Source organism: the organism of the source record quoted next, unplaced genomic scaffold (assembly GCF_019419815.1).
Source record: "Pyrus x bretschneideri cultivar Hongxiangsu unplaced genomic scaffold, Pyrus_bretschneideri_v1 Contig33, whole genome shotgun sequence".
Lineage (NCBI taxonomy): Eukaryota > Viridiplantae > Streptophyta > Magnoliopsida > Rosales > Rosaceae > Pyrus > Pyrus x bretschneideri.
In genome coordinates this window covers 2,122,743-2,149,706 of record NW_025999646.1, presented here as the reverse complement: position 1 = coordinate 2,149,706, position 26,964 = coordinate 2,122,743, and the positions used below count along the sequence as shown (strand labels likewise).

Here is a 26,964-nt window from a genome sequence, read left to right as displayed (position 1 = left end):
TATTTTAAAGTGCAAAAAGTTAGTCAAATCAAACAAATTGACGACTTGAGTAATCTTTTGCAGTAATTGTTTTCAAATAATGGTCTTTAAAATCTCATATCATGATATTTTGTTGGAAAGTAGACCCAAACGAGCAATTATAAGCCCCATATTAACTTACTGACTAGTATATATATGAAAATAATTTTTGTACACTCTTAATTCTATCATTTAATTTTCATTTATTTTATTCAATCCAAAAATTCAAAATTTACAAGAGTTCATATTTTTTAGCAAAATGATGTGAAAAAATCCAGTTAGTACGTAATCATCTTATAATATAGACATATATGGTGGATCATCTGGAAATGCATTGATGGTTTTAATTTGTATGTTGCGCATCTCAAAGCTTTGATAGTTTAAAAACCCTAGTAGTATATGCGCAGGAAGTGTAGTAGTACCCCAAGAGATCAACAACTCTAAAGAGCTAACTTGTATAATAAGTTACACCGTCTCAGTAGCGTCTCAAGTAAATAATACAAAATTATATCATTACAAGTTTTTATTTTGCTAGCACAGATCGTCACCATAATGATGTACTTATGTCATACAAGTTCTTCTTATAGTACTTAAAGAAGAGGAGACGACGGACTATGATTTAGCTCAAATAATTCATTCTTAATATAAAATATATTGTTATAGCAAAACAATACAAGTTTACACGAGGAGAAGACGGATCTAGGAGACGATTTTAGTTTTCAAACCTTGATTATTCGAGGGTGATGGTTTTGGAATAAAGTTGGTCCAGCAGTACTGTATCTATACCGTTGAAGGTGCATACAACATAATTTCCATCTTTTAAATATTTTAAGCCTTCAGAGACAAAAGCGGTGGTGCAAGGATCACGTTCTTCCATTCACTGAATGTGCGTTTCATTATAAAAAAAAAATATATATATATATATATATATATATATAGGAAACACAAATAATAATCAAACTACATAAAATGAGCTGAAGTTTTATCATAAAATTAATTAATTATATAGGAGTAATTCAACTTCTTATAAGCTGTTATAAGATTGTTTCTTTCACCGATTTGAGATTCTTTTACTTTCACATTCTCACATACTCTACACGTGTGTCGAATTTTCAAACCACACATGTAGACAACACGAATTGAGTGACGTAAAGCACATGTAGGTGTTTAGCTTCACATGTGAGCAACCTTTCTCTGACCTTATAAAGAAGGTTAAAATTCATTGTAAAACTAATTGACCATATAGAGAGCAATTACGTATACTCATATTATGACACCATGCATGATTTCTTCATTTTGGTTATAGATATGCAAACACATACCCCCTCTATATATTATACCGTCCCCTAGCGCTACAATTGATATTATCCAAATCGAAACTCACAGCTCCACATGAACAAAGCAGTAGGACTTGCATAAAGCAACCTCTTGGGGGTCAACATGCAATTAGCAAGTATTTATCTAGTCTATAATCTGATGATATTCATCGTGAATTTTATATCTAATGGTGTTTAATCTTGAACATTTTGATTCGACTAACATGGATGAGAAGCGATCGAGGAGATAAATTAACTTAGTTTATCATGAACAGAAACTTGATATTATAATTAGTGGTCATTATTAGTCCAAGACAATCATTAAGAAATTAAAGTTTAGGAAATATATTAAGCTAATCATCGTCGGCTCTCGGATCATATTCTGTTATAGTACAAAGACAGAGAGAATTAATTAACTAATGACATGTGTACGTTAATTTAAGATGGTATTAGTGGAGATTTATTTGGAGAATCTCTTATGAATGAGATGAAGTGGGGAAACTATTAAAGTGACAAAGATTTCCATTAACATAATCATATTAAATTAAAAAGTGGGTTACAAAAGTGCTTTAGGGAAAATGGCCAACTCTGTATACAAATATAGTACGTAGTTGAAAGAGGATTTATAGGTGGCAAACAGAAAGTGATTAATCCACTTAAAAAAGCACTTTTATTCATGGAAGGGGGATATTCTCATATTACTGTATACCTCTTTAGCTGGTTCTTCTACCATCCGGACCAACAGCAATACAAAAGATTAGACTTCACAGAAAAATAAATCATAGAAGTAGATTTAGTTGGGACTCTCAGGATCTCACAGTCTGAGACTGAATAACTGCGTACCTTAGATCGTTCAAAAGTGAAATCTAGACCTTTGATTTTTGTAAGATGGGCCAGTTAGATTGATTAATGAAGCCAATGATACTTAAAATAAGTGGTCGAATTTACTTGGTTCATCAGCTTCGGACTCGAGATCAAAAAAGAATCTCAATGCGGGGTTAGTTACCCAAATGACCTATTACAAACAATCTCCAGCTGTCCCCCTTAGGCGCTATTGCTTCTTCCACTCCCTCTTACTGAACACGTTTACAATTGCTAAGTGCTTACTTAAAATTAGATCTCAATTATCAATTCGAATCATGGGTTATAAATTGAGATGTTCTCTCGTATAGATAAGATTTAAATTTAAGTAAACGTGCAAAATAATATGAGAAATTTCGTAGATGACAAATTATGAGTTACAATCTCATAAATTACGACAAATTATGAGATCATATTTCATTGATAACGACAGATCACAAGTTTACATCTCATAAACAGAAGGGAAAACCGGAAAAGCGAAAGAAAACCAAATTCTTACAGGCTACAAACTAATATGGTGGTGGGGATTAACGTAACTGGCATGCACAGGAATGCATTTCTTGAAATGAAAAGAATCGTGGGACCCTAGACAAAGAAGTGGTATAATGACCAAAAGTGAATAGGTTTCATCCTGATCAAGTTTTGGGTCAACGAAACAGATATGTATATGTTTATGTGTGTGTGTGTAAATGTGCGTGTGTTTTTGTGAGACTCGTCTTATAATGTATTTTAACGATTTGGTATGTGTATGTGTGTGTGTTTTTGTGAGACTTGCCCTATAATATATTTTAACGATCTGAACTGTCTGTTTTTTAGAACATGATTCATATATCATCATTGGAAAAAAATTAGAGAAATCTAAAACCATTAAGACATTCATTTGTAGTGAAGAAAATAGACGAATATGGTTCTACAAAGAAACCCTAAACACTTAACCCAATAATCATATGGTTTTAGATTTTGAGATTTTTGGTAGATATGATTTTTGAGGAAATACCTAAAAAATAAACGGTTTGAATCGTTGAAGTAAACCCTATAAAAACATCTGTAAAAAATTAGGTAAAGAAAGTAGTAGACAACATGTGCTGCAGTTTGCTTAGTCCATTTACACCATTATTCGCAACGAAATTTTACACCATTATTTGAGTAATGAGAAGGATTGGAGTCTCGGCCTTCTCTCTCCATCCATGGATTATATAAGCTTATGTAAAATGAATTTAAAGCCAATCCTTCCTCTTCAGATGTTGGTTTAACTACATTGGCTACAACGGATGAACTCACCCTATATACCTGAATTCAAATTCATTTCCCGCGGTCTAGATTAATTTAAAACAGAAATCAAAAGACAATCCTTTCCCAATTTGGTTGCCATATATTTAGCTTCAACATAGAAATATACAACAATTAGACTGAAGAATCTGATTACATCATAAGGTCACAACTGAAGAGATCGACAAAGTTTGAATTGATGTAACATAAAACCTATTAGGGTATGATATCCACATACCTCTTTTTTACTTCTCACACACCGCTTATTAATTTTTGTCATTCAATATTTTTCAATTTATTTAATCTGATGGTCGGAAATTAAAAATGTGTGAAAAGTAAAAAAATGATGTACATATCTATTAGTCCGAAAAGGTCCGAAAGTGCCACGTAGCTCGAAAATTAGTGGTCTAAGTTAGTTTAACCTTAGTGATTTTTTTATTTTTTTATTTATTTTTTATTTTAATGTTGGTGGATCATGGATGTACTAGTCCAAATTAGAAACCACTATCAAGGTTCGCAGGTTGACCAAAAACAAATCACACATTAACAAAAGTGAACGCTGCAAAAAGGTGTTAGCTTAGTGTTTCACATACTCTTCATTCAACTGAAAAAAGGATACAACTTCAATCTTAATTTCCACCAATAAAACTTACAACTTTCGATTCAATCTAAGTTTCGACCAACATCCATATATGACACGAGAACAAAACAGCGACATTCCGTACAAGGAATTGTGCAAGAAACGCTCTCGTGGTTCATGCACGAGTTGCATCATCGTTCACGTGTTACAAGAGTCAAGATCGAGCACAAAGGAAAGATTACTTAAGACCATGAGGAACAAAACTGATTCAATCAGCTCAGGGTTTTTCATACTTTGCACTTCTAAATACAGAATGGCAAAGATTTGTGACACAAATCCTGCAACAACTACCCCCGGGTTCGGTTCTAAATTTTCTATTTTGAATGACATCCAAAAATGTGCATGGAGGAACAGAGGAATCTGATCGTGCTCACCGTAAAAGCACAGCATTATGAACGGAGTGCCATTATTGCTAATGTTCAGCGATAGTGAACGTCTATCCTAAGCAGCGACTGCAACCTTTTCCGTTTTCTTTCCAGGTGCCTTTGAAGGCTTTTCAGTGACTACAGGCTCTGGTTTCTCAATCCCTTGAACATCAACTATCCTCAACTTAGTCAATTCCTGAAAAGAGACGCCAAGAAAAATGATAATCATTGTACTAAGACAAGAAATTGTGACTGTTCGGACAAAGGATTTCTGAAAATAACTACCTGGCGATGTCCTTTGGTTCGACGGTAATTCTTCCTCCTTTTTTTCTTAAATATAATTACCTTTGCATCTAATGCCTGAGATGAGAAAAAGGAACAATACAAATATAAACTCCAAATTTGAAGAGAAACAAAGTATATATATTGTAAAGTGCGAGTCAAATTCTTATCCCACTATTTTCGGCTATAAAGAATTTGGTGAAATTAACAATATGTGATATGCTACATTAGCGCATGGTATACAAGTTATGAAGCTTGATTACAACAATGACCTTTTTCTTCTTCCGCATTACAAGTTTAAGAAGCAGAGTTTCTAAAAAAAAATTTGAAAAGTTATAGTTTGCTTTCTAAACCCCTAAACCCTTTTTCTTTCAAAATTTAGTTTCTTTAGACAACATAGGTTTTTTCCCACCCTCAGCCTATGGGGAAAAACCTCTCAAGAAAAAGGAAATCTTCCATTGAAACCCAGGTCATACGCACCGACACTCACATACACAGAGTAAGAATAGAGAAACAATGCTGTGGTGTCACACTTACATGCTCCTCAACAACGGCATGAACTGCTGCGTCTGGTAATATGGGCCTACCGATTATTGTCTGACTGCTTGAACCCAGCATGAGAACCTTGTTCAATACTAACTGCAATAGACAACCATTCAAAAGAACAAACAATTGAGTTCATATATGAAATTAAAAGACTGCATCTACCAAAAATTTATGAAATAATACAAGACTTTGATCTTCAAAAAGGCCCTCATTTCGTATACTTAGCTAAGTTCTGAAATAGACATCCCGAGACCTATTACAAAACAACCCGGAAAGGATAGAATCAAAAGATAACAAAAACCAAATGTAAGTTTGCTAGTTTGACTTGCCCTCTTGAGGGCATGGATATAAATCGAACACCAATGGAAAAGAAATAACATCAAAATTTTAGTACTTCGAACTAAGGTAGCCCTCAATGCTGATCACAAAACCATCTTCCTAGTCTAGTATATTTACCAAAACCGGTGCAAAGTTTTCATCTTCCTAGTCTAAGATCTCACCAAAGTATTCATTTCCACTTGTAAGCCCATAACATACCAGATCAATTCATAAGTTCACACATGTCTACAACAAACAATGTCATCGTGACACCGAAATACACACCCACAACAATTTATCTGTACCGACCTTATCATTCACTTCGCAGAATTTCAATTTTTCGGTAAAAATGCAGTCCCCATTGCTAACCTTGAACTGATGTGAACCCACCTACAACACACAAAATCACGTTGATCAAAACCCACTTCTACAAATCCAACAGTCTCATTCAACGCCGAAAGATAATAATCCACTACACACGAACCTGAACGACGGCAAAAACCGGCTCATAGGGCTTGAAAACCCGATCAGACCTCTGAAGCGGCCCAATCACTTGGTACCCAATGGCGGCAGCCTCCACCTCTTTCTCCTCTGGAGTATACTCTCCTTTCGAACCGCTGCAGCGGTACGCACTCTCGTCCTCACTGTCCCCAACTCCTTCACTTTCATCGTCATCTTCATCTTCATCTTCATCATCGTCACTGTGCTCATTGTCTTCATTTACGTCGCCGATTCGGGGTTTCGAAGAGAAATGGCGGGTAAGCGAGCGAGTGGGATCGGGGTTGGAGAAAATGAGAGAGAAATTGGAGGTAAGGGTTTTGAGGGGTTGGTAGATGGGGAGGGGAGGTGGGGTTGGGAGGGAGTGGAATGAAGGGTTTTTGGAGAAGAGGGCGGAGGCGTGGCGGGTCAGAGCTTGGGGGGCCGTCGGGTCGCCATGAACGTCGTTATGCTGGCCTTGGTTTTTGAATTTTGGGCGTTTTTTATCTTGGCTTCGGCCTTTCGGGGCTAGGGTTTAAGCTTTCGTTTCAGTTTGGGGTTTTTGAGGTGGCCGATATTCAGGTTGGTCATTGGGGGTTTTGTTTGGAATTTGCGAATTGCTTCGAGGGATTTGGTAAGAGAATCCCTCAAGAGTGGGAGAGATTTTTCAGTCTGATCGTCACATGTCACTAAATAAATGATGGAGTATGTATACTAAAAAGTTAATAACCTAAAAAATAAAATTTCCCTCCATCGGTATTAAAACACGTGGTGTACCATTTGTATTCCCGTCACAATTGAAAATTTCTCCAAAAGCGGAAGATCCCCCGTCACCTCATATTTTTTTACATGATTTTTATTCTATCGTTATAACATATTGTGCTAAAAAAATAAAGTAACGAAAAATTCAAGAAGAGTATCATTTTGAGAGAGTTTCCTTAACATTTTTCATTGCTTTTATAAGGAGCAGTTTTATTAGAAGAGTTATTAAAAACGCATTAAAATTTGATTAAAATTTTTAATCTCTTTAACATTATTTTAGAAATCAATTATTTAGACCGAATTTTATAAGTTATGCTTTACCTAGCATTACTCATTTAAAAGCACATAATTGGTTCAAATGTGTCATCAGTCCTCTGTTACTCATTTTTAAATTCAGATCATCTCAGAATCTTGCAGTCCGAAACTGACATACACAGTTCGAGAGAGGGAGAGAGATACAATCACTTGTATTTTGTAAGGTGGGCCAAAAATGAACTAATAAGGATCGTAAAATTTAAAATGAGTAATCCGATATCTAAATTGTTCAATATGTCGGATTCGGATTGCGAAATGTGGAGAGGATCTCAAATTCTATTTTTAATGGCACACAATTGGTCCCTAATATTTGGGATTCGTCTACAGGCTTATTAAACGGACCGACAAAGTTCGATCAAATCCAGCTGTCGTTTTGGGCTTTTATTTGGGCCACCAGAAACACAAAAGTCCACAAATTCAAAGTTCATCGTCTCCTTCCAATCTAAGCAAAAAAAAATTCAAAGAAACTTCATCCTCTCCATTTCTTACAACCAAAGGAACCAGAAACCTCCACCAAGATCTCTCTCCGTCTCCGATCAAAAAATGGCCGGCCGGTTCGGCTTCTCCTCCTCTCCTCCAGGGGTGATGATGACCGTCACCAACACCCCCGCTGCAGAACTCGCTCTCACCAATCTCGCCTACTGCTCCCCCGCCGATCTCCAGAACTTCGCCATCCCCGGCACCAAGCTCAACCTAGCCTCCGTCGGCGAATCCTTCGTCCTCACCGTCTCATATCCTTTTGATCTTCACGATTTCTGATTATCTTTACAGTTTTCATACAATTTTTCCCTGCAATCCGTCAATACTCGATCACACCGTTTTTGTTCGATTTTTCTTTAATTTGATTATAATTAATTGTGAAATTGTTACAATTTTGTTCGAATTTTTGAAAATTAAATTGCTTGGAGTTGGTGTGAATTTTATATTGTGTTTTTGGTGGCCTTAATTGAAAGAAACTGGTCATCCAAGCATACAGAGCGGCCACATTGCGCTAAACGCAATCCAACGGCGGCATGCTAGGGTTTCTACTGGCGATTCAGTCTCCGTTAGCAGGTTAGTCAGGCCCTCAATCAATTAAAGGATCACTGGCTCGGAGCTGAGGTTTCGATCTTTTTTCAGGTTTCTAATTGTGTTTTTGAAATCCCTAATTTAGGTTTGTCCCGCCGGAGGATTTCAATCTGGCGCTGCTCACGCTGGATTTGGAGTTTGTGAAAAAGGGCACTAAGAGTGAACAGGTATTTGCATATTGATTTGAATTTTACTTTATTGTTTAGAAATACAAATGCCATTCAAAGCATTGGAATTCTGAAGAGCTTCCGCATTGTGTTGTAGGTTGATGCTGTTCGTCTGTCGGACCAACTTAAAAAAAGATTTATCAACCAGGTAACTTGTTCTTCATGCTTGTTATGGCTTTATTGTGGATCGTATGCATATGCTTATATGCACACCCACTGACCAAATAATGAAACCAATGTTGTTCTAATTTCTAACATGATCTTCTGAAGGCAGGTTACCGAATTGATTACGTATATTATTAAATGAAGATTGCTTATCGGTTGAATGCGTGTATGAATTTTAGTATTAAATTAAGGAAAGAATAAAACCAACTCATGCTAAATTGTTTTGGTTAGGCCGTAGTGGTCAAGTACTAATTCAATTAAAATAGATGCAAACTTCAGCTATATTTTGCTTGAAAAATCAGCTGTGTTCTTATTTCCTGATTTGTTTGTTTGATCCTCTCTCATTCAGTTCCTCCCCACCCCCCCCCCCCCCTCTCCCCCTTTCCTATCAGTATATATTACTTATACTGAAGGTCATGAGTTTTTGAAAGATTGGGCCTTATTATGTGCAGGTCATGACGGCTGGACAAAGAGTATCATTTGAGTTTCACGGGATTAACTACATTTTTACTGTCAATCGAGCAGCAGTAGAGGGACAAGAAAAGTCCAACAATGGTATTGAAAGAGGGATGATTGTCAATGATACATATTTCATCTTCGAGACATCAAATGCAAGTGGAATAAAGGTGAGATTTTGATATTAATCTTTACTTATTCCTATAAATTGTCAAATTATGTCAGACCAATTAGTTTTAACTGTTGGAAAGGACTGTTTGACATATTTTAGTATCACTGTCTAGGCAGGCTAAATAGATCCTTATTTTATGTTCAGAAAAAGTAACTTCATGTATTTGGTAATAGTTATCAACTTATCATTATAGGTTTTTCATGACCATGTGTTTACAATAGGAAAAAACAAAATCATATATTAAATTGGTTGACTCACGTCATACTTGGTCGAGAAGGTCTTGCAATGACGAATGAGTTTTGTGCTTGTACCTTTGATCACTTTTTTTAGCCGCATATATCAGAGTCACAATATGATGGCCATTTTCAGGAGAACATTTTAAATAGTAAATATTGAAATTTGATATTCTAAATTGTATTCTCCAGATCGTAAATCAGCGTGAAGCTGCAAGTAGCAACATTTTCAGGCACAAGGAGTTTAATCTTGAAACACTTGGAATTGGTGGCTTAAGTGCTGAGTTTGCAGATATATTTCGAAGAGCTTTTGCATCCCGTGTATTCCCTCCTCACGTGACAAATAAGTAAGATAACTAATTCTTCAAACTGCACTGATATCTTTTTGGTATATCTACCGCGCTCCTTAATGGAAGGACTTTGATGTTCCAGATTAGGGATCAAGCATGTAAAGGGTATGCTGCTTTATGGGCCACCTGGCACTGGAAAAACTCTCATGGCTCGTCAAATTGGAAAGATGTTGAACGGGAAAGAACCAAAGGTTTGGAGCTTGATACACCTTTTTTTCAATAATCAAATTTCTGAGAGTTGTCAATTGACTCAATTCTCTTAGGACTAAGAATTTGTTCTGTTCATTGGTCTGGACAGTTGAGAATTTATGAATGTTTGAATGATTACTTTTCTAAGTTTCAGCTGTAATTTCAAATAAATATTACCAATTGATGACATGTGAAAGTTGAAACTGAGACGAAATTAAGAACTAGGTACTTATTGTAACAATCGTGTATTCTCATTTTTCATAACAGGCTTAGGTAATGAATCGATTAAGTTCTGCCAGCTGTAAACATTTAACCATGCCGAATCATGATTTAACACATTATTTTGATGCTAGCACATTATTTTAAAGTTCCAAAGCTGTTTGAGCATGTCTGAATGATTTTGGATATGCAACTTATCCTTATATAGGTTAGTTATTAATATTACTGCAGGGTAATTGATGATATTTATATTTTTGTGAACTGTGCTAGATTGTTAATGGCCCTGAAGTTTTGAGCAAGTTCGTTGGTGAAACTGAGAAAAATGTTAGGGATCTATTTGCTGATGCCGAGAATGATCAAAGGGCACGCGGTAAGGGATGTGCGTGTGTGTGTGTGTGTGTGTGTGTGTGTGTCAAGTGCACTTAGGTTGGTTTTTCAATAATTTCTAATGTCATTATGTCCTTAATTCCCCAGGAGACCAGAGTGATTTGCATGTGATAATCTTTGATGAAATTGATGCTATTTGTAAGGTATAATGATTTCTTACTATATGCTATTTACTAAGATTCCTTGTTCACCTACTTTTGTTTCTTCTGTATTGTATAACCTCCAAATCCTTCATTATCACAGTTGCATAGCTTCAGTTGGATCAAAAGGTTTCATACTTTATGCTATTTACAATAACGCATGCTTTATTCTGCAATACAGTCAAGAGGATCAACTAGAGATGGTACCGGGGTTCATGACAGTATTGTGAACCAGTTACTCACGAAGGTTAGTGAAATTTACAATTGTGATTATTAAGTCGTGCAAAAACTAACAAACTTTTCTAGGCCAGTATTGTATTTGTGTTCCTAAGCGATCTCATCAATATGTCTGAAACTGCTTGTTTTTCAGATTGATGGCGTGGAGTCTCTCAATAATGTTTTGCTTATTGGGATGACTAACAGAAAGGATTTGCTTGATGAAGCCCTTTTGAGGTGCTCCTCTCTCTAAACCCTTTTCACAACATGTTTAGTAAACATCTAATTTTTGTCTTTTTCTTGTTTGTAGGCCAGGACGTCTGGAAGTTCAAATTGAGATAAGCCTTCCTGATGAAAATGGTCGTGTACAGATTCTTCATATTCATACAAACAAGATGAAGGAGAGCTCTTTTCTTTCCCCGGATGTAAACCTCCAAGAGCTTGGTATGTGCATAACTGACATGGTTGCCAGATCCTTATTAATCTGTTACTTGGATGTAGTCTTGGCATATGCATAAGATTACATCACTACATATAAAAAGTTTCCTACTCTTTCACCTTTTATTCAATTCCTCTGTTTCTTAAAAGTTGTAACATCAGTAAGACTTTTTTACTTAGGCTGAGTAGGGGTATAATGTTTTGAAAAATCAATGACCTTGAGATTGGAATCTTCTTTGATAGTTTAATGTTCCAAATTGTTAATGCATGAAACTTTAAGAATCCTGACAATAATTTGAACCATACCTACGTATCCTTGAAGGAGATGAAGGGCTTTTCTTATATCTTTCATGTTTGCGGCTGCTCGTACGAAAAACTACAGTGGTGCAGAACTTGAAGGTGTTGTTAAAAGTGCAGTATCATTTGCTCTGAATAGACAACTAAGTTTGGATGATCTTACCAAACCAGTGGATGAAGAGAGTATTAAGGTTACTATGGATGATTTTCTACATGCACTTCAAGAAATTGTACCTGCATTTGGAGCCTCCACTGATGACCTTCAAAGATGCAGGTATGGCTTCAGATTATACTTCAGAACTATGGAGTAATAGGAAATGTGGTGGCTATTTATCTAGTTTCGTCATTGTATTAAATTACACCAAGCTAGCAAGCACTGGCCCTGGTAAAAGTACAGAAATCTTGACTCAGGTTTTAAAATGAAGTCATGCGTTTTTTGGAAGTCTGCAGCCAATCTGGAACCTATTAAAATTTTTATTTATATTTTATTTTCTCATGGTTTTGTCGCTTGATTTCTAGACTTAATGGCATGGTGGATTGTGGTGATCGACATAAGCACATTTATCAAAGAGCTATATTATTAGTGGAGCAAGTTAAATTGAGCAAAGGAAGCCCACTTGTTACATGCCTTCTGGAAGGCCCGAGTGGCAGGTATACATGGTTGTGTGCGTTTTTATCCTATTTTCATTTGCTTTTTGTTTACTTTGAGCATTCTGAACTTTACCCATCTTGGACAGTGGTAAATCTGCACTAGCGGCTACTGTTGGCATCGACAGTGATTTTCCCTACGTCAAGATTGTAAGCTCTCTTATTATTTGTTTCACTTTACATATTTATATGCTTTTGAAGAATTTGCAGTCTTCAAATAATCAATATTCTTTTTATTCCTGTTACAATTTTTTTTAATTTTTAATTGGATAGGTCTCGGCTGAGACAATGATTGGTCTTCATGAGAGCACCAAATGCGCACAAATTGTAAAGGTTTGTTTTGTCTTCTTGATCGCTTATAGAGATGTCACTTTCATGTCTCAAATATTCAACTTCCCAACTATTGTAAATTATTCAGTATTCTGGGATGATCTGTTTGTTTACTGAAAATCCTCGTGTATACACACGCCTATGGATGAATGTAGCCTTATCGATATAGTTATCTCTTTTTTTTTTTTTTTTAAATTTCTGTTATTTCCTGAATAGGTTTTCGAGGATGCATACAAGTCACCATTGAGCATCATTATCCTAGATGATATTGAAAGGTAATTACTGCTGCTTTAAGTTTAATTGACTTTTGTGACTCATCGTGGCTTGTCTCCGAAAATCTTTAACAACCATTTATCTTGAATAAATTGTTATTTTTAATTTGCGTTGCAGGTTACTGGAGTATGTTCCTATTGGTCCAAGGTTTTCCAATTTAATATCTCAAACACTGTTGGTCCTACTTAAGCGCCTCCCTCCAAAGGTTCATCATTAATCCTCGACTTATTGAATATTAAAGACCTGTTAGGATATCTGTTAGCTGAGTCTATACAATGCCATACTTTTTGGAACGTGATTACATTTTTTTTGCATCTCTGAAGATTATGGAGTTTGGATGCCCATAATATTTGTTTTTAACCTCTCATCTTCAGGGGAAAAAACTTCTGGTATTTGGAACAACAAGTGAATTGGGTTTCTTAGATTCAATCGGCTTTTGTGATACCTTTTCAGTCACTTACAATGTACCCACACTAAAGACGGAGGATGCAAAGAAGGTAACGATACTTTTTGTTTCCATTTTGGTTATTTTTTCAGCTTTACATTTTCAGCTTTTTTTGTTTTAACGTTGTTGGTAAGTGAATGTCCTCGCTTTCCAAATATGATTCAGTGAATGCCTATCATGATGTTAGAGCAAATATGTTGTAAACTGTTAAACTTTGAACTTCGTACGTATATCCTAATTTCCTGGCATTTTTCTAATTGTAGGTGCTAGCCCAGTTGAATGTTTTTGCTGATGAAGACATCGATGCGGCTGCAGAGGCCCTGAATGATGTAAACTTTGACATCCTTAATTTTCTTCATCCCTTCATTTTTTTTTTTTTTTTTTTTTTTCTAGTTTTCCGCTGTTAATATCCGACTTTCATCTATGTCACTCTCTAGATGCCCATCAAGAAGCTCTACATGTTAATTGAGATGGCAGCCCAGGGTGACCAAGGAGGCTCTGCCGAGGCTATCTATTCCGGAAAAGAGAAGATAAACATCACTCACTTTTTCGATTGCCTTCAGGACATTGTTCGGTATTAGTTTATATTGCATTGTTCTATGATATGAAAACCACAGAATTCTAATACTTTGATAGTTCGATTAACCATTCTCATTCTTATGTTTTAGATAATCCCTCCAACATTTCAATTTTTGTTTTTGTTTCGGGTTTTTGTTCTTGAGGAATGAAGAGCTTTCTTTTTTCACAAGGTTAGTGCCTTCCCTGTTGGGATCAGTTCTTGGTTGCATTGAGTTGTATACTGAAAAAAGGTCTTCAGGCCTTATAATTATGAGTGTAGTCGTATTTTATAGTTTGAAGAAAACATGGAGGATTATACAACGCCATGATTATTATTTGGTCGTGCTTGATTTTTGTTATTCGTTCTATGACAACTTACATGGAGAATAATACACTGCCGTGCATAAATTTATCTCCACAGATACAGCGCTATTAGATTGGGATGTCAAGATGGCGGTGAACCTGTTTCATGTAAGTTATTCTTTGTTTCTTTGCTGAAAACAGAGGGAGACAAGTTACTATACTAAGAACATGCATGATATACGGTAAGATTTAAATCGAGTACTGTTCTCTACGGCCACTGTTGAGAATATGCTAAACGTGTTACATGGTTATCTTGTCTTCTAATTCTAGACCATACTACTATTTATTTTCTCGACACAAGCGATACTGATAGAAGGAAGAATCTAACCAATGCCCCTTGCCCATCCTACTCTATATATAGGCTCATAGTTTTAACATAAATCTAGTTATAATCTTTACATCTAATTATGCTCATGTCACTTAGTATTACGGTCTAATTGTATTTCTCTTTACTTATAAGTGAGAGATTTTACGTTCGATTTTCGTCAAAGACGAATTTGAACCACATTATTGCTAACTCATTGTGAGAATAAGCTCCCCTTCATCCCTTTAATGTAAATAATATCGTTTGTTCAAAAAAAAAAAAAAATTATGCTCATTACCATTTGAGTGTAGTGTACCCAATCTACAAGCTTCTCAAACCTCACATGCGATACACCTTGAAGGTAAATGCATTGGCGTCAGGAGCTCATTAACGCTGGAGCCACACTCGAGTCTAATTTCACTTCCTGGCAAATATGTTGCATGGAGTTTGTGATGCTTATCGAGATTGTTGCGCTTTGACCTTGAAGGCCTTTCGGTAGATCTCATTAGAAGGTTCGGAAACTATGTCTTTTTATTGCCAAACATGTACGTCTTTTACGTTATCAGACCAAACTCTAACTACATGAACAAATTTCATCAAATTAATTATTCAGTCTGACAATCTGATAACTTAATATGTCACATTCTCTTGCATGGTACAACGAGTTGATCAAATTAGGGCATGCAGATCTTTCCCATGCATGGTACAACGAGTCGATCAAGTTAGGGCATGCAGATCTTTCCCATGCAAGCTGATGGACAAAACTCTCAACCCCAAATGACCTAATCTCAATTCTCACTACCATAATTTGGATCACATCCGCCCAACATGCTGCCCTAAACTTTGGCCGTATACGGTGGTTACGTCCCAACTCGCCCACCACACATGAGAAGACTAGTGCCTAGACCAATCGTACATAAATGTTAGGTATTTTTCATCTTATTTTGTTTCCCGCATCTCTAATCTCTCTTATCATTTTTTTGCTTAAACAAAGATAAAATTGATCCAACTTAAACATCTCCGTTCTCAATGTATAGTGCTATGTAATTTGGCAAATTAAGGAGAACACAACAAGCTTTTGTTCTTCGCCATTGTTTTCTTTTTCTTCAACAAAAAAACAAATTCCAACTAATAAACGAAGAAAAATTGAGGTCGACAAGGTAATATCCACACATATACATAAATTGAGATTAGGTCATGCCCGATATGAAATCATATTCTCCAACATAACTTCCAAGCTAGCTAGCTAGGTCTATATATAGTTATTGGATGTGGTAGGCTGATCAAAATTTATAGTAACTGAAAATATTTGAAATCCTAAAAATCAAAACCCTATATATACCAGGCCAAATTTATATATATAGTTATGTCAATTACCATGGGCATGTTTAATCCCAATGTTCACAATATTTCAAGTCCACTGGATTATACTTATTCTGCCATTAATCTCTTTCCTTCAACAAAGAGAATGAGATTCCAAGAAAGGAAGACAATCAAAACGGAGGATGCTGTCGCAGCCCGACTTGCTGTTGATAAGGCGGCTGGTCGTCGTGGTGTTGCACGGCAATGGGACAATAAAATGGTAACAATGTCAATGTCCTCCTCATCTGTTGTTGCTGATGAAGCAGAAAAGCCCGTGATGGCTTTGGACCTCTCTGCGCTGGTGACTGTAAGGAGACCTCTGAAGTCAAATATCCAACACATGATACGTCACTGGTTTGGCGGCAACCATGACCATTCCAACCGGGGTGTTGTTTTACAGCTTGTCAGTACTGAAACTGAACCAGGTAAAGAAGCTTATTACTTGATCTCATGTGTGAGCCTCACTAGTTTTATACGTCTTTTGAAATAAAGCCTCACACCTGAATGAATACAAGTGGTTAAATTAAGAACAAACGTACGCAATGCTATTTAAGATGATATATGAGATCAAACAGAGATTAACATATTAATAATTACTATTGCATCTGTTGGGGATGCGGATTTTGGATTTTGGATTTTGGATTTTCTTTTCTTTCTCTTATGTGTTTGTTTTTGTTGAAACATCATTTTGGCTTTTTCCCGTACTTGTTTCAAACAAAGAATCAACGAAGCCAAAACTGAGCTACGAAGCTGTACTAGATTGGTCCAAGGATCTAAAACTGAGAGAGAAGTGCTGATCAGAAAAGCACTTATCAAGTTAAATTTATGGTGGATTCAAAATTTGGGATGCCAGGAGCCATCACGGTGAGTAACAGATATGAGGAGGAGTTTTATTTGTATAGCGTCAACATTGAAGGTGGTGTGCATATTGCCTGCAACTGCAACTCTTAGGTTCAACAAGCTGATGGGTCCCCAAAAGAATCTTCTTCTCTACTAAGGCACATACATACATAAATATACACAGAGACACACATTACAATACCAAGATATATATTATATTTATATATAGATCATATACTCATTAGTCCGACTTACACCCGTTCTTTATGTCAATATATGTTACCGGTAATGTGTCAATATCATTATAGCCAACATGCTATATAGTATCGATACATTATGTGTCTGTTTAAAGAGCAGATGTTCTTCACAAAAAATTCATGTATAACTCAAGGTCATGTGACTTTGTATGATATATGTAAATGTAATTTTGCAGGCTTACCTACCAAGTGAGACACCAGCAGGGCTAAAAGAGCCGAGAGAGATGGAGCTAGAACAGCTGAGGGGTGATGGGAAAGGACTTAGAATGCCATTTGATAGAATATACGACTGACATCTACAATGACATTGGAAATCCAGATGAGGGAGTTGAATTCTCCCGACCAATTCTTGGAGGCCACAAGAATCCGTATCCTAGACGTTGTCGAACTGGACGCCCTCCAACCAGTACAGGTACGGAGAGTGATTGACTGGTACTTGATACCAATGCACGTATATGGTACATTGTCAATATTTTATCATGATTACCAAATATCGACCTACATGATAGAGCATCAAAACGAAATCTCGACAATGTCACAAGTACCATAGACTGATTTCCCTATTGAAACAATAAAAGGGTAATTCAATTGTTTTGGGCCGAAAAAGGGTATTCAACCTTATACGATTAGTTTTGATATACATGTCTATGCAACAGATGAGAAAATAGAGTCCTCGTTAAACGAATCGACGGCATTTTACGTGCCGAAAGACGGAGAGTTTGAAGAGTCCAAAACGCAAGCTCTCGAGCTAGGGAAGTTGAAGGGAATTCTCCGGCATATAATTCCTACCCTTACAACCATTTCCGGCGACAACAAAGTTTTCGAGTGGTCCTCAGACAAAATTGGTTTGTTTAAAGACACGTCTTCACCAGAGCCTTTGAACAAAGTTCAAGAATTCCTCAGATTTGGACGTCCAAAATTGTTATGTCGTAAGCATCATTTTATTTGAGTGAACATGATCATGAAGCCATGAATGTTTCTAAAATCTCACTCCAATTTCAGGAGCAACATCTTCTTGGTTGGAAGACGACGAATTTGGACATCAAGTATTGCCGGCATAAACCCTCTGAGCATCGAAAGGCTTACGGTTTTCCCCACCTGTAAGCAAATTGAACCCCTCCATTTATGGTTCACAAGAATCGGCACTCAAGGAGGAACATATAACAGGCCATCTCAACGGCATGTCCGTACAACAGGTACGACGACGAAGGAAAAAATAGTTGAAAGACATGGATTACTTCATATAAAACACAGGAAAGGTTCACCAAAGTGCATACATGGTTGTGTGTCGCAGGCATTAGAAGAAAACAAACTGTTCATACTAGACTATCATGACATTTTCCTTCCATTTCTAGACCAAATAAACGCTTTCGATGATCAAAAAGCTTATGGAACGCGTACAATTTTGTTCTTGACGTCAATGGGAACGTTAAAGCCTATTGCTATAGAACTCAGCTCTTCTGCAACCAATTCAGTTTCACCATCTAAGCAGGTTCTCACTCCTCCAGTTGATGCTACAACAAATTGGCTTTGGCAGCTCGGTAAAGTCCATGTATGCTCCAACGACGCCTGCGTTCATCAACTGGTTCACCACTGGTATGCACACCGATTACCTTAATTTTTGATAATATGCAAACATGCCACAACCTGAAACTTGATGACTGAACCAGGTTACGCACTCACGCCTGCATGGAGCCATTCATAATAGCAGCCCACCGGCAGCTGAGTGTGATGCATCCAATTTACAAGCTTCTCAGTCCTCACATGCGGTACACCTTGAAGATAAATGCAATGGCCCGTCAGTTTCTCATCAATGCCGGAGGGATAGCATGGAGATTAGTTGTGCTGCTTATCGAGATTGATGGCACTTTGACCTTCAGGGCCTTCCTGCAGATCTCATCAGAAGGTTTGATTGAAGTTCTCTCAAGTTTGATTGAAGTTCTCTCAATTTATATATCTATCATCACTGAACTGTAAATTCTTCATCTCCAGCAGTGGACAGCTTACTAACTTTATCATCATTTCTGCATAGAGGAATGGCAATACCGGACTCTACCCAAGTCCACGGGATACGTCTACTGGTCGAAGATTACCCTTATGCAACAGATGGACTCCTTATATGGTCGGCAATGGAGACATTGGTTCGGACATATGTCGATTACTACTATCCTGATGCAAGTGTGGTTCATTGTGATACAGAACTCCAGGCGTGGTACAACGAGTCAATCAATGTAGGCCATGGCGATCTTCACCATGCTAGCTGGTGGCCGAAACTCTCAACTCCAGATGATCTTATCTCCATCCTCACCACCATGATTTGGGTCTCATCAGCACAGCACGCAGCACTAAACTATGGGCAATATCCATATGGTGGGTATGTCCCGAACCGCCCACCACACATGCGGAGACTATTGCCGCAGGAGCATGATCCAGAGTATGCTGCTTTCATTAGAGATCCACAGAAATACTTTCCATCATCCCTGCGAGGTTTATTTGAAGCAACGAAGTACATGGCTATAATAGATATCCTTTCAACGCACTCACCGGATGAGGTATATATCGGGGGGAGAAAAGACTTGTCAACCTGGTCAGCTGACATGGTGATCACCGAGGCATTCTACAGATTTTCAATGGAGATGAAGCAGATTGAGAAAGAGATTGAACAAAGAAATGCCGACTTAAACCTTCGGAACAGATGTGGGGCTGGAGTATCTCCATACCAGCTGCTCATGCCAAGCTCAGAACCAGGGATTACGTGCAGAGGAGTGCCGAATAGTATATCAATCTGAGGCTAATGAAACAAACAGTACTTCCTCAACTAGATTTCTAGCAGTTCAGTAATCCAGTTCATGAGAAGAAGCAGATTTGCAATCCCAAATAGCACAATTCCAACAAAAACCATAATGCATCAGGAGTATGCAGATACAATCACGGCTAGAGATACCGGCCAGAGACGAAAAACTTAAAACCCCTTTAACTTCCTGTAAATCCAAATTCCCATTCCACACATTTTAACTGCCTTCAAGATTCAAGACACACACGCTTACGATCATCAGCTGATAAGTTCGAGCCTTCAAGGCAATGTTTTATCAGTCACCAAGTCATATGCTTTAATATAAACAAAAACGACACACCTGGACATAGCCAAGTTAGCTAGAGCAATGTACTCACCCCACTACACAAGAGTCCGGATTTTCCTTGATTTTCCTCCCGCAGTTTCAGCTTCGTTTAGATTAGAATATCGCTCGAATAAACAAAAATTGCATGGCATATGAACAAAAATGACCACCAAGGGATGATGTGTTTCAACTTTGATTATCCACAAAAGTAAATATGTACAACAAAGATGACCAATATTCCACTAACATGTAACAGAACCAAAAAGCAAATTAACAACATATAACAAAACAAGAAGCCGTAAATAACAAGGAAGAAGAGGGGCTTAGTCGTACTTTTCTCTCCAGGAGAAAACAAGGAAGAAAACCCAAGACGCAGCCAGCAAGACGTCTCCGACCGTCTGCCTCAGCCAGTCCCAGGCAAGGTCCTCCACCCGCCGCTCGAAGTAGCACCGCCACAGCGCCATGGAAACGTGGAGCACCGTGCACCCCTTGGCGAAGAAGCTCTGGAACTCGCGATCCTTCACGAAGGAGACCATGAGCAGCAGGAAGCCGATCGCGAAGAGGAGGAGGCCGGAGAAGGAGTCGCAGGTCCGAATCAGGAGCTGGTCGTGGGGGGTGGACCCCATCAGCTTCTGGGCGGTCTCGGTCCCGTGCCCGAAGGTGTAGACCTCCGTCATGTAGAACATCATGAGGGCTCCGCAGGATATGGCGATTAGGGAGTGGAGGAGGCAGATGACGAAGAAGGCCGACGACGGCGCCGGCGATGACATCGATCAATCGGACGGCTGGGATCGAGTTATCGAGGTGTCGGGGCCGGCGATGACATTGATCAACCCTTGGTTTCTGAGAAATTGGGAAGAAGGTGAAGGAGAAAAATAATTAATTGATAACGTTTTTCAAATTTTATTTTCTTTTTTGGGTTTAATTTTTAATTCAGGAGAGAAAAGAAATGTGTTCTTGCTTTTGTTGTTGGATAAGGGTCCGGTGGGACCCGGATGGGGTCCATTTTGTCTTGGGATGGAAACGTGGCGAGATCCTAGCGGTGCCGACAGATTCCAACTGGGACCTACTGATTCAATTCGGTTGAGCTAAAGATTATAAGAACATCTTGTCTACTTACTGACCATATAACAAATAAGAACACTTTTCGGTTTGAAGATTGGGTGGTATATCCTTACATTCATTTTTATCGCTAACTTTTTGTTTTTGATTTTTTTTCAATTCTTTTGTTTCGATAAAATTGAGAGGAAAGTGTAAAAGGTAAAAACGGGTCGGAAGATATTTTTGAAGAATCATCCTCTTGCTTCTCTTTTGCGTAATTTTCTTGAGATTTTGAACCAATTTGAATATTCTCAGCTCAAGCATAGTTACAGAGAGAATAATTCTGTTACAGACTGTCAGCCAATTGGAGCTGCAACATTGATAATTTGATATGGGCTTTTGTTTTCTTGAAGAATCTCTGTTTTTTAACTGTTCGAAACCAAACCCCCACCATTGATAGAAATAAAATTTCAAATATAAAATTGTAAAACGAGCTCAAGAACACGATGTGCGTCGTCTTAACTTACTAACTGGTGTCCACATGTTTGATTGACAATAGAAAAACACAAATGTTGTTTATCTTTACCTTTTCAGATTAAGAATTAAAGGCAAAAAAATAAAGGGGAGGAGGAAAGTAGATTAATTCTGTAACTTTCTTAACTTTATTGATTTTTCAAATTAAGAGACATCGACGAGTATATAATTTTGGCTGGGGGTACAATGGTAATTAAGGAACAAAATGGGGCACTACATATGAGGGAGATTTTGGTAGCAACCCATATTTTTCATAATTTATTTGGAAAAATTATACTTTTATATATACAACAAAAAATTGAGTAAAAAAACTGAGACAATATTCCAAAAGGTAGAAAGAATGAGGAGAAAGCCGCTCCATGTTGAAGCAGAGCTAGGACACTCTCATCTTGCACAAATCCTCCGTAACCGCCGCCCCGCCGCCGGAAGGGGGAGGTCTAAAGAATGATGTAACTTTCTTGAACAAAACTTTTAACTTGAATCAATGTCTCTAGCACCGGCAACGATTTTGCGGTGACGTCTAGAGCCCGACCTTCTATCTCTCCCACGCCTTGGAGGCCTCTTACCTGGGGCTTTTACAATGCTCTCGGGTGAAGTTTCGGTTGATGGTTTAACTGGTGGTTCGTTACTTAAAGCTGGGGGTGACGGTGGTGGTGGTAATAGCGGTGGTGGAGGAACAGCCTTAGGAAGAGGAGGAGCCATGTGTTCCAATACATCTCTATGATATTTCTGTAGACAGTGAAAAACACACATAAATGCATCGAGGAACATGAGAAAGAGAGAATCGAAATGCAATAGCACCCAGAAACCCCCATGCATCCCTCCCAAGGAAAAAAAACCCGTACTTCCAAAACATATACATGCGTACCTGAACAACAAAATTGCGCCTTTCACAGTCGTAGAACATATTGATAGTCCAGTTTGTCTTTTCCCGAATGTGGTCTCTCACTGTGGAAAAACTAATCTGATCCCTGGAAGTAAAACGATCAACTTCATGGAACCAAAGACAAGCGGCAAGGTTGCTGATAGGGACATGCTCCCTTATTATAACACATCCTTCAGGAACGTCTGCAGCAAGACCAAAACAAGAAAACCTAGTAAAGCGAAACATACACGAAATGTTTTAACAGAGTGAAGGTCCACCTACCACTTGTAATGGGAAGCTTTTCCTCAGAATATGGGGTCAAACCTTCCTTTTTGTAAAATTCAACCTGAAAGTCAATAGAGGCATTGTCGTATTTTCCAGCAGCTTTATTTGCCTCAGCTTCAGTAAACACGTCAAAGCGTTTATAATGTCTAGAAATTGCAAAAGTTGCATTCTTTCTCCACAAGAACCTGAAATATAGGTTAAATTTAAGGGATGTATCAGCATGAATGCTTGTAAAAGCAGGCTGAATAAGGCTTGCGTAAAAGAGCAAAGCCCCTTCCGTGTACTGGGTACACAATTGCTTTTCAATCTGATGTTTCGTATCCAAATGATAGGAGTACATAAATGGACAGGATCTAACATAAGTTTAGTAAGACTCAAATATCTTGTCATGTTTGAGCGGGTTTCATCCATACCGGAGAATCATTTTGATTTTATTCGCACAAATGTGAATGGTGGGGCAAACGTAAGGGACAGTCAAATAGGGGAAAGCAGCTTTCAGGACTCAAAGCACTAACTGGAAAGCGATTTTGTAAGTTAAGCAAAGCATATGATAATATATCAATGTGCCACAGTTAGACATGGTTGTAAGCTGCTAAATTGCATCTGAAAGAGGTAACCAGGAAATTGAACAAAAGATATCATATTACAAATGAACTTGTTTGACAACATTACTATGATGGTGGTATTTTGCATCTGGGCATTTGGATGTTTCTTCAAAGCAGACTTGCCAAAATGTTACACTGATGATATTCCATACTCAAGGGTAATTTTCGAAAAACAAAAATTACGAAGACCTATTTATCATGATAGAAAGTGAAAGACTAAGCTGTAATATTTTTTTTTGGGTGAAAAAAATAACCTATAAATAAATTAAGAAGGCTAGATATTTGTGAAACTTTCAATCAGATATACCTTTCAAGAATTTGATATGGATCCACGACAAGTTCAAGTTTCCCATCGATCCATAAGGAAAAGCGTGCATTAGGAAACATCCTATGCACTAAAAGCTTAGGAATCTGCAAAAGATGTAATCTGCGTCAAAGTTATGTCAAGGTACTATAAATGTACACAAAACAGAGCATTCTGCAAAGAAAGCCCCATTATCTTAGTGACACATTTAAATGCACAGAAACACAACCATTCACACTGTACTCATTTGTTCCTTTAAGAGAAGCTTAATGATATCTTACATGTTCCCAAATAATTTTAATGTCCACTTAAGATCAAAATCTTGCACAACATGATAAACACCTGTCTACAGATAATTCATAACCAAAGAGCCAATTCAGGCAACCATTCCCAAGACAACTCTGCTCTAGAGTTGATAAAATTTGCTTGCAAAAAATTAGAAATCTTACCTTCCCAGTGCGCCTTCCATCCGTGTAAGGAGGGTTATGCACAACCACAGTTCTCCATATACCAACTTTCCTATCGCTGCCCATTTTCCCAGATGTTCTCAAGTAAGTTTCTGTCACATCATCTATAAACATGTAGAAGCAAACGGTCTCCTTGGAATAATCACTAATCTTCCTTGGCTGGTTTATCTCATCAAAATTTCCTGATGAAAACAAATTCAACTGATAAGGAATCCACCATATATATGTAACAGAAAGTTTAATTCACATTATACTGCATATTACCAAATATAGCTGATGCAACAACCACTCCATTACACTGCTCCATATCATTTAGGTCAATCTCATCCAGATCATATCCAGTATTCCGGCCAGGTTTACTTCCTCTAACAAATCTGATTGATGCTCAAATCCGTCAAGCAAAATGCACAATAAACTTAAATGAGTGAAAGGCCAATGGAAGCTCATTAATATAAGACTAACTAATTCAAAAAACAAAAATCAGGTATGAAAAATAAAAACAGAAAACTTGACCAAGGTAAAGCAAAAAGGGAGAAACACATACCCACAGTGCACACTCATTGACTCTCTTATATCATACGAATCACTCCTTTGCTTCAATGTAGGATATCCACCAAACTCTGAGCCTCCAAATTCTGTTTTTCTAGATAAATTTTCTTCATAAATGTATGTTAAATTCTTCAGAACTGGAGAATATGAAGGGACCTTGGGCATCAAGGCTATGGCTTCTTCCACAGGAAGGTAACATACTGGACAAGCTGAAAAGTAAAGAAGGAATAAAACTCAGCAACATCACGAGTTGTTAACCTATCTCAGTGCCAAATATTCCTGCCATCTTAAGTTTAAGTAATGCAAAATAGTTTACTCCAGAGAAGAGGAAAATCTAGCATAACCAAAAACAAAGAAAATGTAGAAACTTACGTCGTGGTCCAGTTCTTTTTTTATCTGCTGGTGGGGGAGGCAAAGTGAATGTATTACATGGATGTCCAGGAGGAAGAGTGTAACCCAGAAAAACAGCAGGAGGAGGAGGAGGCAACGCCAGCAAAAAAGTCATGTTGTTACTTTGAGGTCCATGTTTTCGCGAGGATTCAGAAAAACTTGAAGTGATGCTGTTGTTAACACTAATGTTTCCGACATTGACAACATCTTGTCCGTCTTCACCTATGTATGAGCAGATAAGCGTATATTACTTACTCAAGGAAACATCTTTTAGTCTAAGAAATGAACTTAGTATGAGGAATTTCAACTAAAAGAAGATTTTTTTACTACCAGATAAGGAAGCCAATACTAATGCAGATAAAAATTCATTCCACACTGTCATACTAGCTTAATCAATTTGCTAAGACTAATCTTTTGCTCTCAATTGATAACTAGCATTCGACCCAATCACTTCCCCAGCTTCAAATTCGAACTCAATCAACTAACACAGAAGAATAATTATATCCAAATCAACTAGGATCAACTCAAACAACCCAATACCCTCATCAATAGATACAACTCAAACAGAACCAAATTAACTTATAAAAAGAATCAAGCATGCACAGGAAACCGAATGCCGAACCTTTTCCAACGTACAAAACCCAGACAAAAACCGCGGCGGAGATGAGGCAGAGCAGCAGCATTCCAACCTTCTTCCGGCCGGCAAACTTGCAGATCCAGTGGAACAACCTCTCCTTCTCCTTGAGCATTTTCGAAGGCTTACGCGCAGATTGGATTGGCAACACTCCGTTGATGCTGTTGATGTTGTTGTGTAGCTGTTTATCCAAAGAACCATAACTCCCTGATCGAATCCCCAATGACCCTCCAGTCATTGTTGATCCAAACCTTCACGTGCCCCTCTCATCTCCCTCGTCCTCCCAATCCCAACCCAATCTTTCAAAAATCTCCCAAAAACCCAGATTTTTTTCTCGATCGGAAACCCAAAACTTCAACAACTCAACTCACCAAATCGGCCCCAGAATCAAGGGCCACTCCCAAATTTCACTGAATCGCAAGCTCCCCTGCTGCCCAATTGCACTCAAACAACACTCAGAACTCAGCGTTTCCAAAAACTCCGTTTTTTTTTTTTTTCTCGAATCCAAAAACCAAAATTCCAAGTTGGGAAGTGACGAGCAAGAAAAAATATGCTTCTGGGAATCGAGTATTGCAGGAAACGAACAAAATTTTGCTCCAATCACTGAAATCAATGAAATTTGAACTCTGTGAAGGGGTGGAAAATCAGGGATTGGTGCATTCGGTTTGTAGGGTTTATACTTTATAGCATAAATCTAGGTTTTTATGAAATCTAGTTTTCTTGTGTAAAGGAATCTGGGATCACAATTTACATACAAATCAAAGTTCTTTTCCCCTTCCTTTTTATTATGCTAATTTTGAGGGGATGATTTTCTCAAAAAAATTCTTGGGATTTATTTGTATATTGTCCACATTTGTGGAAATATTTTAAATGAAAGCATGGGAATTTATGATTGCCTAACCTGCGCCATGTGCCCGCTGTTAACATCCAGACGCGGTCTCCTTGTCTCACTCATGCCCTATTTATCTTTCGGGCTGGCCTAAAGCTCAAATCGAGACGTTTTGCAATTTGGGATGATATTTATATGTATTTAATACCGTTATTATCGATGATCAACTACAATTATATGTATATATGTATTTGATACAACTACAACACCTCAACCACCATTGGGTTAGGAAGAAG

At 37.7% G+C, this 26,964-nt stretch overlaps 4 protein-coding genes and 1 pseudogene across 8 annotated transcripts; 2 read left to right on the top strand and 3 right to left on the bottom strand.

Annotated features, from left to right (window-relative positions):
• Positions 1-4,036: 4,036 nt before the first annotated feature.
• Positions 4,037-6,682, bottom strand: LOC103944210 (50S ribosomal protein L21, mitochondrial). The gene is given in 6 exon segments (XM_009354642.3): positions 4,037-4,665; positions 4,755-4,829; positions 5,289-5,390; positions 5,925-6,005; positions 6,100-6,533; positions 6,536-6,682. Coding segments are annotated over 6 exon segments (828 nt in total). The 5' UTR covers positions 6,552-6,682; the 3' UTR covers positions 4,037-4,545.
• Positions 6,683-7,605: 923 nt separating this feature from the next.
• On the top strand, positions 7,606-14,494 carry LOC103944206 (vesicle-fusing ATPase). 4 transcript variants are annotated; one of them, XR_007260849.1, is made up of 22 exons: positions 7,606-7,900; positions 8,127-8,222; positions 8,323-8,404; positions 8,502-8,552; positions 9,022-9,195; positions 9,623-9,777; positions 9,863-9,971; positions 10,459-10,558; positions 10,663-10,718; positions 10,897-10,962; positions 11,086-11,168; positions 11,242-11,375; positions 11,730-11,940; positions 12,186-12,317; positions 12,404-12,464; positions 12,588-12,647; positions 12,861-12,919; positions 13,035-13,122; positions 13,292-13,414; positions 13,626-13,691; positions 13,800-14,111; positions 14,342-14,494. XR_007260849.1 is itself a non-coding variant. In XM_048591425.1 (22 exons), the coding sequence occupies exons 1-22, from the start codon at positions 7,713-7,715 to the stop codon at positions 14,032-14,034; spliced, it is 2,235 nt and encodes a 744-aa protein (XP_048447382.1). In that variant the 5' UTR covers positions 7,607-7,712; the 3' UTR covers positions 14,035-14,255. The 4 variants fall into 4 exon arrangements, 3 of the variants coding, with proteins under 3 accessions (XP_009352914.1, XP_048447383.1, XP_048447382.1); XM_048591425.1 differs by lacking the exon at positions 14,342-14,494 and having other exon boundaries at positions 7,607-7,900; positions 13,800-13,936; positions 14,031-14,255; XM_009354639.3 differs by lacking the exon at positions 14,342-14,494 and having other exon boundaries at positions 13,800-14,255.
• A 1,042-nt stretch (positions 14,495-15,536) lies between these two features.
• LOC103944208 lies at positions 15,537-19,944 on the top strand (annotated as a pseudogene).
• A 384-nt stretch (positions 19,945-20,328) lies between these two features.
• LOC103944209 lies at positions 20,329-21,023 on the bottom strand. The gene has a single exon (XM_009354641.3). The coding sequence runs from the start codon at positions 20,933-20,935 to the stop codon at positions 20,489-20,491; it is 447 nt and encodes a 148-aa protein (XP_009352916.1). The 5' UTR covers positions 20,936-21,023; the 3' UTR covers positions 20,329-20,488.
• An 822-nt stretch (positions 21,024-21,845) lies between these two features.
• Positions 21,846-26,882, bottom strand: LOC103944205 (probable hexosyltransferase MUCI70). Of its 2 annotated transcripts, XM_009354638.3 has the most exons (10): positions 26,741-26,882; positions 25,828-26,442; positions 25,188-25,427; positions 24,811-25,024; positions 24,531-24,640; positions 24,249-24,448; positions 23,803-23,906; positions 22,888-23,075; positions 22,609-22,808; positions 21,846-22,469 (listed from the first exon to the last, which is right to left on the bottom strand). In XM_009354638.3, exons 2-10 carry the CDS (start codon positions 26,075-26,077, stop codon positions 22,212-22,214), a joined length of 1,764 nt encoding a protein of 587 aa, XP_009352913.2. In that variant the 5' UTR covers positions 26,078-26,442; positions 26,741-26,882; the 3' UTR covers positions 21,846-22,211. The 2 variants fall into 2 exon arrangements, with proteins under 2 accessions (XP_009352913.2, XP_048447143.1); XM_048591186.1 differs by lacking the exon at positions 26,741-26,882 and having other exon boundaries at positions 25,828-26,734.
• Positions 26,883-26,964: the final 82 nt, after the last annotated feature.

What these genes read in the sequence shown, in the direction of transcription:
- LOC103944206 (XM_009354639.3), top strand. Translation starts at nt 7,713, where the DNA reads ATGGCCGGCCGGTTCGGCTTCTCCTCCTCTCCTCCAGGGGTGATGATG. An exon ending in CCTCCTCACGTGACAAATAA is followed by an intron (nt 9,778 to 9,862) that starts GTAAGATAACTA and finishes TTGATGTTCCAG; the next exon opens with ATTAGGGATCAAGCATGTAA. An exon ending in GAATGATCAAAGGGCACGCG is followed by an intron (nt 10,559 to 10,662) that starts GTAAGGGATGTG and finishes TTAATTCCCCAG; the next exon opens with GAGACCAGAGTGATTTGCAT.
- LOC103944209 (XM_009354641.3), bottom strand. Translation starts at nt 20,935, where the DNA reads ATGTCATCGCCGGCGCCGTCGTCGGCCTTCTTCGTCATCTGCCTCCTC.
- LOC103944205 (XM_009354638.3), bottom strand. Translation starts at nt 26,077, where the DNA reads ATGACTGGAGGGTCATTGGGGATTCGATCAGGGAGTTATGGTTCTTTG. An exon ending in TGTTGCATCAGCTATATTTG is followed by an intron (nt 24,449 to 24,530) that starts GTAATATGCAGT and finishes TGTTTTCATCAG; the next exon opens with GAAATTTTGATGAGATAAAC. An exon ending in CCATATCAAATTCTTGAAAG is followed by an intron (nt 23,076 to 23,802) that starts GTATATCTGATT and finishes CCTATATTTCAG; the next exon opens with GTTCTTGTGGAGAAAGAATG.